Source organism: Pempheris klunzingeri, chromosome 5 (assembly GCF_042242105.1).
Source record: "Pempheris klunzingeri isolate RE-2024b chromosome 5, fPemKlu1.hap1, whole genome shotgun sequence".
NCBI classification, from domain to species: domain Eukaryota; kingdom Metazoa; phylum Chordata; class Actinopteri; order Acropomatiformes; family Pempheridae; genus Pempheris; species Pempheris klunzingeri.
Genome location: NC_092016.1, coordinates 8,865,746 through 8,884,830, shown reverse-complemented (window position 1 = coordinate 8,884,830; position 19,085 = coordinate 8,865,746). Strand labels below are relative to the sequence as shown.

Sequence of the window (19,085 nt, the reverse complement as noted above, 5' to 3'; positions counted from 1 at the left end):
AGAAAAAAACTTTCAGTTTCTATCTGAATACATTCACCCTGTGTACAACCATAGGGCTGCAGCAGCAGAGTGGGGGGAAAAAAGATATTGTCTTTATTCAGTATGTTGCATGTTCAGAGACCATGGAGCTTGGGATCTAATGCTGACGTCCTCCAGTAAACCTTTAAACCAGTTTAACATACACACAATTCAGTCTGTGCATCTCAGTTTCAACTATTTGTTGCATTTTGGAGGTTGTATGTCTGAGGCTCCATTATATAGGTGTTTTTAAGTACACTTCTACGAACAACAACTGCACCTTTTACTTCATATAAAGAGCAAAAAAAAGTAATATGCGCTGTATCTTTGCCTGCCTCTTGGCTTTTTTGCTGGCTTTTAGTCTGATGTCAGAGTAAACTCTTTTTTTGGCTCTGCAAACAAAGATTTTGCTGAACCAGCAAGGTTAAGTCTACATCGACAACAGCTTTGCTTCCCTAAAATGTTTCTATAGCAACAGTCCACAAAAAAGGCACAATAAATAAAACAGTAGGAGATAAACTGGAGATAAAATATCTACAAGTATAATTTTCCCTGTTTTCCTCAGGTGAATGGGAAGGAGTTGTCCAAGTCCAGCCATGAGGAGACTGTGGAGGCCTTTCGAGCTGCCAAGGACCCCGTCGTGGTGCAGGTCATCAGGCGGACCCCCAGCGGCCGCCCCCATGGCCCCCCTCAGGAAATCCATGTGGTGGATGTGTGCACTCAGACCGACATCACCTTTGAACACATCATGGCGCTGGCAAAGCTCCGGCCCTCCACCCCTCCTGTGCCTGACGTCTGTCCCTTCCTTCTGTCTGACAGGTAAATACAACGGCAAAATGTATGCATTTGTTTAACGTCGCTGTAAATTAAATCAAATATGCTCACTGAGGTTGTGAATCCTACTTTGTTAGGGAAAATCAATATGAATCATCGTCAATAGTATTTCAAAACAGAGGTTATAAATTGAAGGAGGTTTTTTGATAACATGTCACATTTTTATTTAAAGGGATAGTTTGGATTATTTGAAGTGGGCTTTTGTCAGGTGCTTAAAATTTTGCTGTGCTACTGCTGCTTCGATCATTGAACTAACAAGTTAGTTGGAATCTGAACTAACAATTTAAAACACCAAAGTCACACAATATCACAAGCAAACTAAATGGCAGAGGCAGCGGTACACTAACAACTGTATTTGTGAACGGAGTCTGGTGGCGAAGAAGCAGAGAGAACGGCTTCATTTCCCTGTCAAAAGGAAAAGGTCTGCCGGCAAGGTAAAGTGGTGGAAATATTCTAAATATAGCGGACGCTTAAACTGATGTTGTTTTTTAGGCTGGCCTTTTTTGTCTAAAGGACATTTTTTTTGCTGACCCCTTTCACACAGTGTCTGTGCCATGAATGCTGCCTGCTGCCCCAGAGTGGGGGTGTGCTGACTAATCTACTGTAGGTAATACACTAGCTGTTGATAAGTGCCTCATGCAACCCCACTTCAAATAATCTGAACTACCCCTTTAACTTGGTGTGATATAATTATATTATTAATAAATAAATTAGGATTTTGGTTCATTGCTACAAATAGTTTGTTGTGGTGTCCTTGTTTTGACTTTGGCTGGGACTGATGGTAATTAAGAAGTCGAGAGACGTGTTATTGAGCTATGAAGCAGAAATATCAGTGTTTGCAGGATTAGCATTACAAGCATGGAAGGCATCTCTAAAATATAAATGAATTGTCTAACCAGCTGCATAGTCGATTCTGACAAATATAGATTTGGTTGTTGAATGAGCTTCTCACTATCCTTCACCTCTATTTCATTTTTGTTAATTGACATGCCTTATTGGTGAAAAGCAAAGGACAAGGCCAAGGCCAAGCGGTCTTAATTAACTATTAATACAAAATACGTCTAAAGTCCGCTTGGCATTTCAGTATCTTGTTAAGTATACAGCATTCATTCAAACGTATCACTAAGTAGATAAACGTTAAGTTTGAAAAAGAAGTTCACAAAAAATTGCGTCATGTATGACAGCTAAGTGACTTTGAGCACATGAGCATCTGGATCTGTGAAGGCACAGGCAATGTTACTCACACATCACTTGACTGAACACAGCACAGACAGTTACGTGGGGGATAGTTGTGATTGAGTGGCAGGAGCGGTAGAAATGCGCATTTACAGATAAATCAATATTCACTGTCTGACAGCTGAATCTGGTTGCCCTGGTCAGTACACAGCACATGTAGTTGTCCTTTTCAATTTTTATCCTCTCTGTTACCATCTTTCACATGTTTCCCATCTGCTTAGATAATCCTGCACAGGAACATAACTCAGCTGTAAGATGAAATATGTATGTTGGGCTGACATGTCTATAAAGTTAGAGGAGATGAAAAGCTGCACTGCTGCTGTTACTTTGTGTGCAAAGTAGCTCAAAACAACACGTGTGGTACAATCACTAGAAGTCTAATCACGGGGTAGTACAATACCTCATAGATGTGTTTTTATTGCCTATGTGAGAAGAAGGCATCACATTATGTACAAAAAAAAAAGATCTTGAGAGTGTAAAGTATCAACAAGAGGTTTTCCTGGAAAACAACAAAAGACGCAGGGTTCATTATTTCTTCTTGTGGCATTTTAGTTTATATTCTGTTCATCTCAAAGGAGAAGTAAACCATGGAGAAGAAAAGTTTAGCATAAAAGAATATCTGGGTTTCACCTCTTGGGAAACAGTCAAACAAAAGCAAAGCAGGATGTTCACAGCACAGAACTGGGAAGTCAAGCCGGCCCCAATGAATTGTGTGTGTGTTTGTCACAGTACATAACTGATTGCAGCAATCATAAACATCTTGAATTGTGTGGTTGCTTGTCATTTGAGACTTGTTTAGACATTCAGGGACAGAACTTTAGCTGACTGCTCCATCCTTATTGTTCATTATTAAAAACATCATTAAGAATGCGTGTTGTCAGTGTTACACACTAGGTATAAAGTACTATACATGACCTGATCAAAATCGTTGCTACATGTATATATATCTCACACATTATCACCACAGAATTCCCCACGGGGCCTTCCCGCCATAATTGGGCTGCTTGGCGTATCCGTTTTGACTCATGGAAGGTTTACAAGGTGATTAAAGCAAATGAGCTAATAAAAACCAGGCAACATAGTGCAACGTGTGCTTGCAGGCTCCTTACAGCCCTAGGCCAAAGGCAAATGTAATCACTGTGCCCCATAAAACTCACATTTTCTTCTCCTCACCTGTGATCAGGTGCAAAAAACCCCATATAAGGCAGATTTTATAGATACAACAAATGTTTGTCACTCTTATTTTTGAGGCTAGATTGTAAAGTTGTGATTGTATTCTTCGCACCCGCTGCCAAATGCTGTTACATGTGTAATATTGAGGCATCAAAGTATGAAGCATTCTGACATTTACTAGTCTGGTTTTATGACTGGAAAATTGTTTAGAGACAATTTCACAGTGCTGGGTAATCTAAGAGTCAGACAGCCCCAGAACACGTCACTCAATATGTTCAACAGAGTGTCTTTTTGAAGTTTTTGTCCACCGCGATCATCTCGTGTGGCACCGAGGCTGCTCATCTCGTTAGGCCCTCACAATGCGGTTTTGTTCAGTGACTGAGGGAAGCATAATAGAATTACACTGTACAATGTGGGGGGTTTTGTCTGTCAAGAGCAGGAAGCAAATTATGTGGATATGCTGTTATTAACAAGGGGCTGTACTTTTATCGCACATACTCCACTGGCACTGAAAGCCCTTGACAAATCCTTTATTCTTCAGATTCCAGCAAAGACAAAGGCGAGGAAATTCTGTCACTTAGAAATATTGAACGCATATAACAGAAAATAAGGAAAAGGATCTTGCTTACACCCAATTCTCTGCCTTCCTGTCTGTCTGTTTCCCTCTCTTTCTTCCTCCGTTTGTCTCCCCTGACAGCTGTCATTCTCTTCATACAATGGACCAGGATTACTATGAAGGGACTGACTACCTCTCCCCTGTTCCAGCTGATGGAGAGAGGACAGAAGAGTTCGAGTATGAGGTAGGAATCGCACTTGACACCACGGCTTACAAATTCAAACTATTCCTAGAATAACTGCATTTAAAGGCGTTGCATATCCACACTGTTAGGTGAAGCTGTGCTGGGAATTATGTGATGTCCCCCAACTCAATGTACTCAATTCTTTGAACGATAACTACTGTATGTAAGATGGCTACAGTTTGAACACGTCCATGTAGTCCAGAGAAGAGGTCTATCCAGGTAACATAAATGAAGGGATTCTTGTATCAGCTCCTATATTGGTACCAATTTTTAACCTTTTAGTTCGATATCGATGTGGATATTGAGCTGAAAAGTACAAACACAAGCACACACCTGACCTCTTCTACGCATGGACACACATTCCCTCAATACTGCTTAACACTTGTTTGAAAATTGGTGGAAGGGCACAAACACTAATTTGTCTCTACAGGCAGATCCCAGCGGGACAGAGATTGAAAAATGTATTCCTTCCATTGGCAGCGATGGCATACCTCCATGCTGTTGATTTTTTTTTTTCCTACAAAAGCAAAAACAGAGTGTTGAAAAACCTCCAAAGAGAGACTGCATTTCCTGAGATTTGCTAATTGTTTTCACAACTTCCGAAGAAAAATCTAGCAGGCTGGTTGACTGTGAGCTCGATCAGACCCAATTAAAGTGAGGTGTGAGTGGTGGGTGCTAGTAAGAAAAACAGTTGGAAACACATTTCTTTGCTTCTGCATCTGCACTGGCATGTAAGTAACAGGAGCAGTTGGATAGTTGATGTCTTTAAGGCTGCTGATCTCTGACACATACACATATACATACAGATGCACTGATTCAACTGTGACAGGAAGAGATAAACAGGCTCCGTCTCCGCTCTCTGCTTTGGTCCAATATTCTTTATTTCCGAGTCATTGAGGTGCAACATATTGCTGGCGAGGGCTTCGACTGGTCTGATGTATGATGATTGCTCACCCCTCCCTCTCCTCTTATTTGGTTCATTTGAATTTGTTCTGAATGCTTCCACCCACTGAGCTTGAGCTGTTTCTTCACATCCTAAAGAGATCTGTGCACCCGCTTGGATCGCAGAGGCCCCAGTGTCAAATCGGAACAACTATAATATATTAAAGCCTCTCTTTATGCCTCATTGCTATTAACAAATCCTATTATACTGTGTATGCTTTGTACCCTGCACCATTTTTTGTATTTCATGCTTGGGGACTTAGATACCACGCTAATGCAGCCCCACTTTACTGTATGTCAACCGAAAACGCCGTGAGGGGGATGTAGGCGAAAGCTAAAAAGCTACTTTCAGAGTCGACCTGATCCCCCACTCCCTTCTGAAGAAGAAGAAAGGGAATAAAGGAAAGACATTTCTTTAAATTACCTTTTCTTAGATGAAAAAGCACAGCGGGAGGAGAGCAGTTAGCTATCACATCACAGAGAAACTATTTAAATCTAATTCACCTTTCTAATACACCAGGACATTGATGTTTCTGTTAGGGTAATCAACATCTTGGAGTCTTGGAGTATACTGGCTGATGAGGTGGAGAGACGCCAAGTACCACAGAAGTACACCTTCATGGTATTCTGTATATTTCAACGCTGTTCGCGGTTCATAATAGATACATGGCCATGTCTTGCTAGTCTCCATCCAGTACATCAGGACTTGAACTTGAACAAAACCAACAAAATTTGAACAAAGTTTTCGTATCAACAAATCACATCAAATGTGTAATGTGAAAGGAGAGCTATTAGTGACAAACCCACAGAGAATTATCACGCAGCTCCTCCTCCCCGGGTCTGTTAACACCTTTCATCACATTGTTTTGTTTATTAGGTCCATAAAGGCCGATTGAGTAATACTATTTATTTATTTAGGAATATATTGCCAGACTTGGGTTTTTACAGTTAAACAGTTGTCATCTTGTGAGAGTCAGACCTGGTCTCAATTTAAGACTCTTACACATTTAAAAATAAGCCCATCGTGATTTGAGATATGCTCAGGGGTAGTAAGTACATAAATCTGATTACTGACTGGTTTTATGGTGACCAAGTTACTACAGATCATGTAAAATCATTCTTCAATTTCCAACTACATCCAGGTTTTTCTCTGTAAGCTTTAATTGTCTGCTGTACATGTACTCAATAGGGACGAACAGTTGAATTCCACGATAACCTTCTGAAATGCATCTTCCTCCCCTAATATGCCCTGCTTCACTTAACAAGCTAGGGAAGGAGCATGTGAGTAAAACAATATACAGTATATTGTAGTTCAGCTAATTTCATAGTTTAAACATTCTTTTGGAAAGGCGAGGAAGAATTTCACTGCCATCCAACCCGTCTTCGCCACTGGTTGGGTTGTTTGGATGAATGAAACACGCAGGTCATGCCTCATAGCTAGAATTTCACACTGAAAAATGGCACATTTCTTAGGATCCCTTGATGTGTATGTGGCCTCAACACTATGTTAGTAACCATTCCTTTGATTCGTTTCGGTAAGTTCTGAAGAAGGGAAGTACTTCGAGCTCAGAGATAGTCTTCTCTCTCTTCCTGCCAGTCGTAGCCATCCATGCATTTGTGACTGCTTTTTCAATTACTGGTAATCAAAGGCGCGATTATTATGACAGCATCCAATGTGCTTTGATGGTGGGCGGCAATCTTCCCCCTAATCACGCCATCGCAGTCATTAATTTACTGTCAGACCTCTTCCCTGTGCCACGCCGCAATCTCTTGCCTGAGAGGCAGACAGCTCGCCTGGAAAATGGAGGAAAAAAAATCAAAAGGCAAGAGGAGAGACAGAGATTGGTGAATGCGTGTGTGATGGCTCAGGAGACAACCTCCTTTCACTGAGGCATCCGAGTGTGAGTGGGTGTTTTTCCTACACAATATTGTCTTAAAACAAGAAATCAAAAGAACATCTGGTAAAGGAAAAAGGGTCACATACATACAACACATGTTTTTGCTGCACAATTAAACACACACACACACAAAAAAAAACACGCAGGTTTGATGTTTCATCCAACATGCAGTAATTGTAGCAATCTATTTCCTCTGATCATTTAGCCACAGGTCTACTGCACTATATCCAGCCATTAATTAATCAGAAGTAACTTTAGGCTTATTTAGCATCGCCAGATAGGGATGATGTAGTACCTGCTCACACCTCTGCTTTGCCTCAGTCTCAGCAATTAATTTGTACGGTTTATTTTTAGACCGATGTCTCCAAGACATTGCGAGTGATTTCAATATTTCCCACAGATATCCACAACTTCTCACATCATATTAGCATGCAAGATGCATGCTGTCTCTGTAGCTTCCATTACCTCCATGACTGCTTCGTTGCATCAGAAGATGTGCCGCTTTAATAATATTTCTACTAACAATTAGTGGTAGCTCATTAGTAACATTTTTAATATAGCTAATGACTGATTTTTGCAGCTCACTTTGTTCAGGTAGTCGGCAGCGAAGCTTTTTTCGCTCTTTTACATTGTATACTTAGGTATCAGCTGGGATTTGAGGTTGTCATCGCTTCTGAGACAGTCAATTAAAGATCTGAGCTCTCTGTCAGGTGGAGGCTGTCGAGAAAGATGAAACGACAAAGCTCAGATGATGCCGTTTTTCTTCAGCTCTTTTTCTTTGAGTCTGCACGAATGTGTGTGCTCTGGTGAGTACACTTGTGTGTGTAAGCATAGGGATTGTACAGGGATGCAGAAATCATTTTCTCTATGGGAATGTGTGAAGCCCAGCAGCGGAGCACTGGTCCAAAAACACGTCAGTGATCTGTCAGTGTGTGAGCAAAGCAGAGGTAGAGAAGTTGAGGAAGAAATGAGTGACAGGGGAGAGGGAGAAAATGGGTATAGAGTCTAAAGATGTGTTTTTGTTTGTGAGGAAGTGGAGGGTCACAAACAGCTTAGGGAGTAGTAGCCAGAGGCACCAGGTGGCCGCTCTCTAGCAGTGGTATTGCCCCCCCCACACGTCCCCTTCCCAAAACCCTGCAACATCTGACACGTGTAACCAGCCAACCCACACTTGTCACAGAGGAAATGAATCTGTTTCTGTGTGAGACCCCGGTGAGCCCCACCAGAGCCCTCACCTCTGCCTCATTTCTCTCTGCCCCCTCAATCCTCCTCTCCAGTCAACCACCTCGCTCCTGCTGCTCAGAGTTGGTGTGCTTCATCTCTAATGAAGACTTTGGGAGGAGAGGCCATTTCACACTTGATTCCCTCCCAACAGCCTTGATATGTTTCAGTATTGGAGATGGAGCACAGCCTGGTGCAGGGTGTTTTTACACCTGCCTTGTTTATTTCAGTAGACTCAAACCCTAGAGCATTTTGTCCCTTGGCGTAGCTCATTTTGGCAGGTGTGAACCCAGCAATCACACTGTGGGGCAGACCTAAACGACCGGACAGAGACTTTGTAACCAGACTGAGACCATGTCTTCAGCAAAGGAACTCTGTCCTCAATTTGACCCAACTGCAGAAAGGATTGCATCTTGAATTGTACCAGCTCCCAATGTAATATACACCTTCTGCGACAACACATTATTTTCCAGTCGCAGGTGTGCCTCACTTTCCAACTGTATCATTTGCCTAAAATGATAAATGCTAACAATGTAATAAACAATACCCAGGGCCAAGATAAACCAGCATAGTTGTGCCTCCGATGTGAAATTGGAAGGTGCCGCATTAATGTATTTCAGGTACAGAAGTCTGCTCCTTTAATTGGTCAGAATTTCCTTGTGGGGAAGCTCCCAGAGGAACGAAAAGTTAGAGAGCAGTTTCCTCTCAGATTACAAGTTTTGGTCGGCTTGTAAATTCTGCCATGTGAATACAAACCAAACTTGCGTCGATATGCAATATTGTCATTAACTGGTACCTGATTTAGACCAGAGCAAACATACGACAGCTGTGAACACCCTGAGAGTGCAAAGTGGCTCTTGTACATAAACTGTCTTTGAGCTTAGGAAAAACTGAAGTTGTGTGTGGTTCCATATTCAAAACAAACATACTTTGGGAACTGCACCACTCACTCAAGCTCTAGCTGTGGTAAATCAAATCTCACTCACTGCGTGTTTGTATTCATGAGGTAGACGCCAGGGTACTTTGCTGTGTTCCAAGAGGCTCGTGGGAAATTTGACGACCACTGATTTGTAAGTCAATAGATTGTTGATCTCTCCCCAAGGGAAGATGGGGAATACTTTAGTGTTGCTGCAAATATGTATATCTGGTAGCATTAACATAATTATAGTTTATTTATAGTCTAATATTCTATAACTTGGCAACGACTTGAAAGAAAAACACTTGTGGTCCTCTGACATTTATCAAAGCCCCACTGATCAAACTGTGCGCTGAGAATGTCTTTCATGATCAAACACTTTCAGACTCAAAACCCTCAGACAAGAGTTGGCAATCCAGATTCAAGCGTCTCAAAAACAAGTCGGATTTTTCAGATGAAACTTAAAGAACATTATTTGATCTTCAGTGGAACAGGAACTTGGTGTTTGCAGAGCCATTGTTATGCATCAAGACTCGGTGCACCACTTCAGTTCAGGCTGAAATATCTGAACTATAGAGTGGATTATCAGGACAGATATTAATGGTGCCCTGTGGATGAATACCAGTAACTTAAGTGATCCCCCAACTTTTTCCTCTTGCAACACCATGAGGTGATATTTGTGGGTCAGAGTGAAAAATCTCAAAAACTACTGGATGTATCATCATGAGATTTGGTAGAGTACATGCCTATCCCAATAACTGTGAATCTAATGACATCCCCATCAGCCTCAGCTGTATTTTGTTTAGTGCTAATCGGCAAATATTGAGCATGATATTTACACCTTCTTAACATCAGCGTGTTAGCATTGTCATTGTTAGCATGCAGGTTTTTTTTTTTTTTTTTTTTTTACATTTATTGTATTTTCACTCTTATTTACACAGGAAGTGGAGTTGTGTCGACTTAACAGCCAGGAGAAGTTGGGGCTAACTCTGTGCTACAGAACCGATGAAGAGGAGGATGTGGCCATCTATGTCAGTGAGGTGAGTGCATAACTTGCTGGTCAAGATGGCAGGCTTGAATGACTTTAGTACAGAGGGTTCATTCAGAGTGTTACATCTTTCTTTCAATGAGTTTTTCATGAGGAAGCTAACTTTCCTACTCAAATTTTTTATTCATATTCTCTAAACCCAGAATAGTATCTCTTTGATCTTCCCCCTCTCTGCTTGCTGATACTGTAAAAAAAAAAAAAAAGAAAAAAGCATGTAACATACATGTATTCACCTCCCGTTATCTTTTTTTTTTTTTTTTAAACCAACCACTACAATTAGGACTGCTAGCGGTTTGAAAAATGAAAGTATGAGCACTCTTGGGGCAAAAGGTATATGCATATTCTACAGTCCTTATTCCTTCAGTTCTTTGAAGTCTTACATTCACATATCAACACTGTTGAAGAAACAGACAATCATCATGGCTACATTAGAGTGCTTCAGTAAACTGCCTAAACAACTGAGAGGTATCCAAGACTAAATCAGTTGTGACATTTAATATTCATCTTCCAATTTATGATTCACTTTAGTATTCAGGTGCGCAAAGCCAGTTCCTCTATTGGGTAGAGTAAATTTAACTCTGTGATTATACTGTGAGTTACCAACATGTCTCAAAACTGAGTTGTTCACCCAGTCTGTTCAGTACAACTGACATCAACAAGCAAGCTGTGAGATACATGTTAGCAAAATACCTTTTAGCAAATACTATTTTTCTCCCCTTTGTTGGAAAGCATGGAAAATACTGTTCTCCAGTCTGCTCAACTTTCTCTCTGATTCGTTTGAAGTTGACTCGGACTCTGCTAGGTGTTCGCTTTGAGAGTAGAGTGGAATATAAATCACTGAGGTCTGTGGCTCCTGGCAGCATCTTTAAGTGTTCGCTCTGCAAAAAAAGTAGGGCTAAGAGGTGTGTGCTGCATTTAGATAAGATGTCTGACTGTCACTGTATACAGGTTGTGTTTGAGGAAGTGCTATGTGCTCTGATCTTGCATAAGCAGAGAACTCATCAACAGAGAGAGAAGAACAATGCAAGGTCATTTTAAAACAAGCTAAATGTCCCAACTTTGTAATGCTTGATGAATGGCTACATTGTTTTTTCATTCTGTGTTATTTAAGTTTATTTCCCTTTGTTTCTATTGTGTCTCGCAGAACAATGGTTAAATAATTCAGGAGAACAGGAACAGAAAAAGTCCATTTTCACCAGTCCATCCATTTTCTACACCTGTTTAATTCTGTTCAGAGGAACCAGGGGGCTGGAGTCTAACCCAGCATGCATGGGGGGAAAAAAGGCTGAGTCCATTCTGGACTGGTCACCAGTGTATTGCAGTGCCAACAGACACATTCATTCACACTAATGGGCAATTTAGAGTTTTCAACCCACCTTCCACCTCTTTGTTTGTTTCCTCCAGTTCCCAATTTTTCTTCCCACTGTTCAAACAGTGAGAAATGCAAACTCCACACAGAAAGGACTAAAGCTCAGAGTCAAACCCAAGACCTTCTTGCTGTGTGGCCAAATTATAACCACAGCCATTTCGCCACTAGGAATTACACCTTCAACTGTAAACCTAAATCTTGAAAAATATTGCAATCTATTAATTGATGATTATTCAGGGTTTGGGTGCTCTCCCCACAACTGCAAATAAGGTTACCTTTAATTTGCCTCCTTCCAGTCCTACCCCCATTCCTGTCTAGTAACCTCCCACCCGGTTTAATGAATGTTCCTCTGTGCAGGAGTAGACAATCATGATGATGGAGTGCCACAGCACCTCACCATCTCCAGACATCCCACCTGATAGGAGAGAGTGAAACGACTGACCCCAGACACCGATTGATTGGCCGATGAAAGTGTGTCCTGCCCCCTTGTTCACTTGTTTTAGTTACAGGAGGGGCAGGTGCATCATGTACTGAGGCTGAGTTACAGGCTGTAAATGCTGAGGCTTGTGCTATATAAACCTGCCAGAAAATCACAACTGACACAAATACAATTGAGGATTTAAATGATAAAAGTGATAACTCAGTTTGTTGCTTTTGCTCAGGGATAAAAGAGTTTGAAAACTGCCCAGGCAGCTGCAGGAAAGCCATCTGATGTCTTAGGTTTTCCCATTGCAGCACACCTATTGTGTGTTGCTCACATTATCATCAAAAAGTCTAGACAACTCGAGCTAGTCACCATAGAGAGTTAAAACATTTTCAGGCACTTCTTTTGAGTGAAGAATTAAAGTGTCTTAGAGGCATTATTTTGTTCCTTCTACTGTCACAGATCAGTCCAAACAGCATTGCTGCCAGAGATGGACGGATCCGAGAGGGAGATCGCATTTTACAGGTACAGTAGGACACACTCTCTTACTGCCCCCTCTGCACAAGCTCTCATTTGATTCAACATAAAAACCTGCTTTTATTTTGTCGCGCTCAACCACTGTCTCTCAGCACGAGAGCCCATTCATTTTTAATGGCAGCACATTAAAGGGGGAACTCGCCCCCGCTGTGACTGTTAGAGGGGGAGAAATGCCCCCCTGGCTGTTTTAGTTACAGACTCAGCAGCAACAGGGATGCTTAAGAGTTCTGGTTCGGGATGACGCTGTGCTGCAGTTCACTGCTTCCTGTGGGATAGCCGAGAGGCTATGGCTGTTATTGGCCATGAGCTTTATCTTCAGGCCTGAGATTCAGAGGAATTCTGCTACTGAAAAGGAGCAGTAGTTGTTAAGGCTAAGGGCTGGATAGAGGTGCCTCTGTGGGTTCAGTGGGTAGTTATTGTTTTTGTGTAGGTGAGTCCGAGCCCCTAATTTTGATTTTAAGGCTGCATTAATGGATTTATGTTGGCTGGTGAAATAAACTGAAAACAGCAGCTGACATATTATCGCCTTATGCAATGACTCCAAATCAGAAATGATCATAATTACCCTCTCTGGGCCCAGCACTAGCAGCTTTAATAGTCTCTCCTCTAGTCTGGATGCCTTGTCTGATGTCGTTCGTCGTTTGATGCATAGGTGACCAAAGTGGTGCAATCCTGCTTTGACTATTGCAATGCACTTTATTCTGGTATCAGCAGGAGAAACATCCAAAGACTGCAGCTGATACAAAATGCTGCTGCTGGCTTTTTAACACATACTTAGAAAAGTGACTTCATCACACCAATGCTTGCTGCCCTTCACTGGTTACCAGTGTTATCTTATTGCTTTTCTTAACGGATGGTACTTGTTGTAACTTTAAACAGTTTTGTCTTATTTATATTTTAAGTTTTTGTTTCTGAAAGGTGCAACATTTAATTTTCAGCATTTTTTAGCCACTTGATCAATATAAATCCAATATTCACTTGCATTTTAGCTCTTTTTTTGGTCACCACCAACTCCTGGGGTATACATCTGACTGTGTAAGTTGCTTGGGGTTCACTATGTTCACCATCTAGCCTTATTTTGTCTGCAGTGTTGTCTGTCTGCAGCTTGGTACCTGGGAGGTACTGTACAGTGGGTTTATTAGAGCTTTATCACTAAAAAACAGTTCCTTACGGCTGCTGGATACGTTAAGGACAGGAGCAAGGTTTGCAGGCCCAGAAACAAAAACAACAAGCTAAAAGAAGCTGAAAAGCTGGGCCAAGATGTGTGGGTTCTGACACATTTTAGATTGGTACATTTTTAGTATGAAAAATCATTAGTGCAGCTTTAAGGTTCAAAGTTGTATACAAGGTGAGGACATTTTTGACGTCTTAAATAGTAAATGTGATCTATACAGATGAAGGCAAAGTCTATGAGATGAGAAACACACAGCAGTATTCTATAAAGCAAATGTACTTTAATAATTGCAGTTGTGCATTATGAAAGAGGAAGCAGGAATAAAGGGAGAAGTAAATAGTCCACGTAAGCATATATTGGATGCAGGGGGCAGATGCATAAGCACTGTTGGTCTAATTGTCTACTGGTGTCTACCATGTGTTGTGTGACTGATTTAGCCAGGAGAGAGTGTGTGTGTTTGTGTGTTTGTGAGGCAGACTAGTACTCTGGCACTATTATCCACCAGTGACAGGGCCATTATTCTGCCTGCAAAAAGATGGACGCCCCCTGTCAGTGGCCAGTTAATTGTAAGGCTAGATGTATGTACGCTGATGGATACTTTTGTGAACACAACAGCTCCGTTGGCCCACAGCCACTGTCCCATTCATAATCACTGCTGGGTCCTGCTTCATATTAGAGAGCAGCACAGAGTGTTTACAATTTCCCCGGGAAAAAGGCATTATTGTGTAGGATCACTTTTATTGTGGTACTTTGTTTTTCTTAAGGGCTTTTGTATTGAAGCTGGCCTCAATGTAAGTATGTGTGTATGCAAGTGCCTGTGTTTTGTTTACATTTGTGTATACAATACATGATTGCTTGCTTGCATCTGTCTTAAGAGTGAGCGTGTTAATCATATTTGTATGTCATCTTCAGATTAATGGCCAAGATGTACAAGACAGAGAGGAAGCCATGGCTGCGCTCTCCAATGACGAGTGCAGGAACATCGTGCTGCTGGTTGCCAGACCTGAGCTGCAGGTTAGAAATGACCACATACTTGTACTCACATGCTGTATGTCTCACCTATTGAATGAAACACCCACTATGGGCCTACCATTGGCAAAGTAAGCACGCTACTCACACATTATAACCCTTAAAGTTTGTCATTTACAGTACATATATATTTGCTCAGAGTAAACCTCAGTAGTCTGGGGTAGCCAACACTTCCTCCTCCCCACAGCCACTCCTCGTGGAAGCCACCACTGAGACACCTCATCATGTTTTATTTTTATGTAGCTCCACTGTAATTGACTTCCAACAGTAAGCCATAAAAGCTAATGGCATGCTAATGTGGAGTGAGTTCAGGCCCAAGGCCGCTGGCAAATAAGCGAAAGGAGTCTGCCGCAGTGCAGATGAGCCAGGAGCAATAGTAGACTCTTTGTAATTAAATGTGTCTCTCAGTAGTAAATCTCAAGTCTTCAGATATGGATCCCATTTGGGTCACATCGAGCAGACAAACATATGATGGATGGTGTGGAAGAGATAGGTCAAAGGTGGCAGTCCAATGTCCATTAAACTGTATTGGCTGGATTTTAAGATTATAATGCATGTTTTAAAGATGAGGGGTAGTGCTGTCTTGGTTAAGTAATAGGGAACTGCATATCAGTCAAATTGGTGCTTGCAGTTTCTTATTTTAAAACCATACTAGTTGTTTTTGTTTTCCAGAAAATCCCATTTGGGCACCCATTTGGAACACCCAACTATTTGTTTTGAGACACGCCGTGTAGCCGTGTAGCCAAGCTTTAGGGCATGATAAATAACACTCATGCCTTTCTCTCCCTCTCATCCCACCATGTGAATACCTTCTTCATTCACCCTTAGCTGGAGGAGGCCTGGCTGGATGATGAGCACAGTGAGTTCCTGGAGCAGCTGAAGATGGAAATGTTGGAGGAACAGCAGAGGGAGGAGATGGAATTGGCTGCCTTGCAGGAGGAGCAGGAGAATGAACAGGTCAGACAGCAGCAAAACATATGCTTTGCATAATTGGATTAACGAGTCAATGGCAAAGCTTTGTTATCTGGGTTTAGGAAAGCCTGTTTCTTTTCATTTGCTCTGTTCAATAAGAATAAAGCCCCTAAAAACTAGGCTAGTGGGTCACAAAGCAATAGGTTTAAGTGAACCTTCTGGCTGGCTGACTGACCGTAGAACCCATTGTGTTATGAACATCACACCATCAGACTGACCAATAATTGCTTTGAGTGTATCAGGTCATTATTGATGGTCAATATTAAGCAGATCTAGCCAGTGGCAGAGAAGGATTAAAACTCTTCGCTTACTTACTTAGCTAAACAGTGAAAACAAGCTTTGCCCTTTGAAATATGAATATAAAATAATCATTATGAATATTTATGGAAGGGGACCACTGAACCATTCAAAAATTCCAAACATTAGTAATCATGATTTAAAATTCTGTTTTGTTGGGAGGATAATATGCTGGAACTTCAAAGACATAGTAGAGAGGAAACAATCCCTGAAGTAACAGAGCTGTCCTTCAGGAGCATGAAGAATAAGGTTGCACTTCTTAAACTTAAACAAAAGTCACAAGAACTGTAGTAATTAATTAGTACAGTTCTTGTTTTCAGTCCTGATTGGATAAAAAGGAAGGTATATCAGAAAGCAGCAGAATACCTTTTCGAGTTAATTACCATATGACATTTTTAAATAGGTTTAATCACTTGAGACATATTTGCAAGGATACTTGCAAATTAAGAATAAGTTGAAAACATACTTGCACATTCTAATAACGTACACAGGCTTACATACACGTTAGAAGTTTCCATTAAGTGCCATAAATCAATAAGATACTAAAAAATATCCTTGTGTGGATCATTAAAGGGAGGAAGTGTCTCACAGTTTTGCATGTGTTGTGAGTGCCATACATCTAAAATTTAGTGTTTCAGGCTGGTCTTGTTCCTCTTGTACATTTCAGAGAGTAGAAGACAGTGAGCCAACCTGCTCCACACTCCCTCATCATAAGGATAGTGGACCAAGTATGAAAGACAAAGTGGAGAGCTCAGAGCATAATGTCCTGGCACACATCCAGAGACGTCTGTCCCAGTGCCTGAGAGACAATCGGGACACACACCGTACCACCGGCTCGACGCGGCTGGACGACAAAGAGGATGAGGACGATGATGATACGGAGGGTGATCGTTTCCAGCAACTCTTGGAGCTGAAGTGTCAGATACGTAACAGCGGCGAGTACGACCTGTTCTACAGCCGCCGCAGCACTATTGAGTGCAGCATGGGGGAACAGGGTGGCGTACAGCATGAGCTACGTATGCTCAATGAGGAGCTGCGCAGCATCGAGCTTGAATGTCAGAACATTATGCAGGCCCATAACCTTCGTAAGAGCCAGCAGTCTCCCTCCTCCACGGGCCGCTCTGCACCCTCAACCAAAAACCAAAGCCTCCGTCAGAGTGAGCCCACAAAGGGGAAGCTGGCTGACATTAATGAGAGGCTGGAGAAATCGGACAAAGACAGCTCCAGTGCCTATAACACAGCAGAGAGTTCACGGAGCACTCCTCTGGCAATGGACCGCTCCCCGGAGCACTCACTCCAGAGGATGGTCAGTCTCACCAACCAGCGGAACCTCTGCAGCGGCCTTGCCACTGGCCCTTCTCTTAGCCCTAGCCGTAGCCCCATCCCAGCATGCCGTGCCCCAGTCCCTGGAAAAAGCAGGAGTCCTGACCACAGCAATCCCTCCAAGTCAAACCAGACACCTCAGGCTGAGAAGGACGACAAGGAGTTATCAAAGCCATGTGCTTCCCAGATTCCTTACTTCTCTCCATCCCACAGTTCCCAGCAAAGGCACACCAACATCCCAGCTCATGCTCGCCACTACCAGAGCTACATGCAGCTGATCCAGCAACGCTCAGCTGTAGAGTATGCACAGAGCCAGCTCAGCCTGCTCAGTATCTGCAAAGAGCCCCAGAGGCCCATTAATGAGCCCCAGATGGAGTGGAAGGTCAAGATCCGCAGTGACGGCACACGCTACATCACCAAGAGGCCTGTGAGAGACAAGATCCTGAGGGAGCGAGCCCTGAAGATTAAAGAGGAGCGTAGTGGGGGAATGACCACAGATGATGACGCAATGAGTGAAATGAAGATGGGGAGGTACTGGAGTAAAGAGGAGAGAAAGCAGCACCTGGTCAGAGCAAAAGAACAGAGGAAAAGACGGGAGTTCATGCAGCGTAGTCGGCTTGAAAGCTTGAAGGAGAACCCTCAGAGCAGCAGCGAGGGTCGCAAGGAAGTCAGCATTATAGAGCTCAGCCACAAAAAGATGATGAAGAAACGCAACAAGAAGATTCTGGACAACTGGATGACAATCCAGGAGCTGATGACTCATGGCACTAAGGCCCCTGAGGGAGCCAAGGTGCACAATGCCTTCCTATCAGTCACTACTGTATAAAAACACACATTCTACCCCATGCGGTATAATATACTTGCCTCGTTCAATGTGGCGCTTTTATGAGGACAATAGGAATATTTTTCACACTTTGTAACCCAAAAAGCATTTTGTAAAGAATTTATCAGTGGTGTCATGGCATTTTCTTCATGTTTTTCAGTATTGTTTTTCACATCACTCACTTTTTCTATAAAATTATGACTATATAATTATTTTATTACTTCGCTCTAAACGCTCTCTTTTTAATTCTATTTTCATATTTATGTTGTAACCATATAACTCAAATAGTTGTATGAGCATCTTAAGAAATGTTCTTTTGTACACTTGCCAGCCAGTTGTAACACACAATGAATCAATGGGTGTCCTGCCATTCATTTGGCAGGATCTGCTGATTCTTTAAAGCTGAAATCAGTTACTCTTTTGATATTGTCTAGAAGTAGTTGAAATTATGTTTCAGGCTATTGAAGCAGTAAGTCCAACCAGTTAACTTATAACAGCCAACCATATAGGCATCATGAAATCGTGATGGCTGATAGCAGAGGTATGTTAAAGTTAAAATAAGGTACACATTTCAGCTTTAAAGGGACATAAATGTTAGACATTCCAATCATAGTACTGTAAGACGTGCTCCAAGTAAAAGATTGAATCTTGCTACGGCAAGGAGGTGTTTAATCCCTAAAATATAATTAAATTTAAATTATTCCAATGACCTAAAGGGGGGGAAAATCCTCAAAACTCATGAAGTGTTTCACCTGAAAATGTGGCATCTGTTTTGGGGAAAATCCTTTTTTAAGATTACTGAACATTGTAAATTGTCAATAGGAGCGAAGGTGAACAACTTTTGCTAATATCATTTTTATCATCAGCAATTATGCATCTCCAAAAAGGTTGATACCTCACGTTACAGTGAAACTCTTCATATGTTGTTTTTGTTATTTATGAACTTGAGCCACTTTTCTTACAAACAAGGAAACAATACTCAAGAAGCTGCTACACTGACAGGTCAATGGAAGAACAACTTTGTGGACAAGGAGAATGTGTACTATACTCT

At 41.9% G+C, this 19,085-nt stretch overlaps 1 protein-coding gene across 1 annotated transcript in view; it reads left to right on the top strand.

Annotated features, from left to right (window-relative positions):
* LOC139201665 (PDZ domain-containing RING finger protein 4-like) overlaps window positions 1-18,125 on the top strand; it is a 110,427-nt gene extending 92,302 nt beyond the window's left edge. Inside the window, exons 3-9 of the mRNA XM_070831052.1 lie at window positions 584-837; window positions 3,959-4,061; window positions 9,980-10,078; window positions 12,342-12,404; window positions 14,503-14,604; window positions 15,448-15,576; window positions 16,556-18,125. Coding sequence (XP_070687153.1) covers window positions 584-837; window positions 3,959-4,061; window positions 9,980-10,078; window positions 12,342-12,404; window positions 14,503-14,604; window positions 15,448-15,576; window positions 16,556-18,037 — 2,232 coding nt within the window. The 3' untranslated portion in view covers window positions 18,038-18,125. The remainder of the gene's footprint in view (window positions 1-583; window positions 838-3,958; window positions 4,062-9,979; window positions 10,079-12,341; window positions 12,405-14,502; window positions 14,605-15,447; window positions 15,577-16,555) is intronic.
* Window positions 18,126-19,085: the final 960 nt, after the last annotated feature.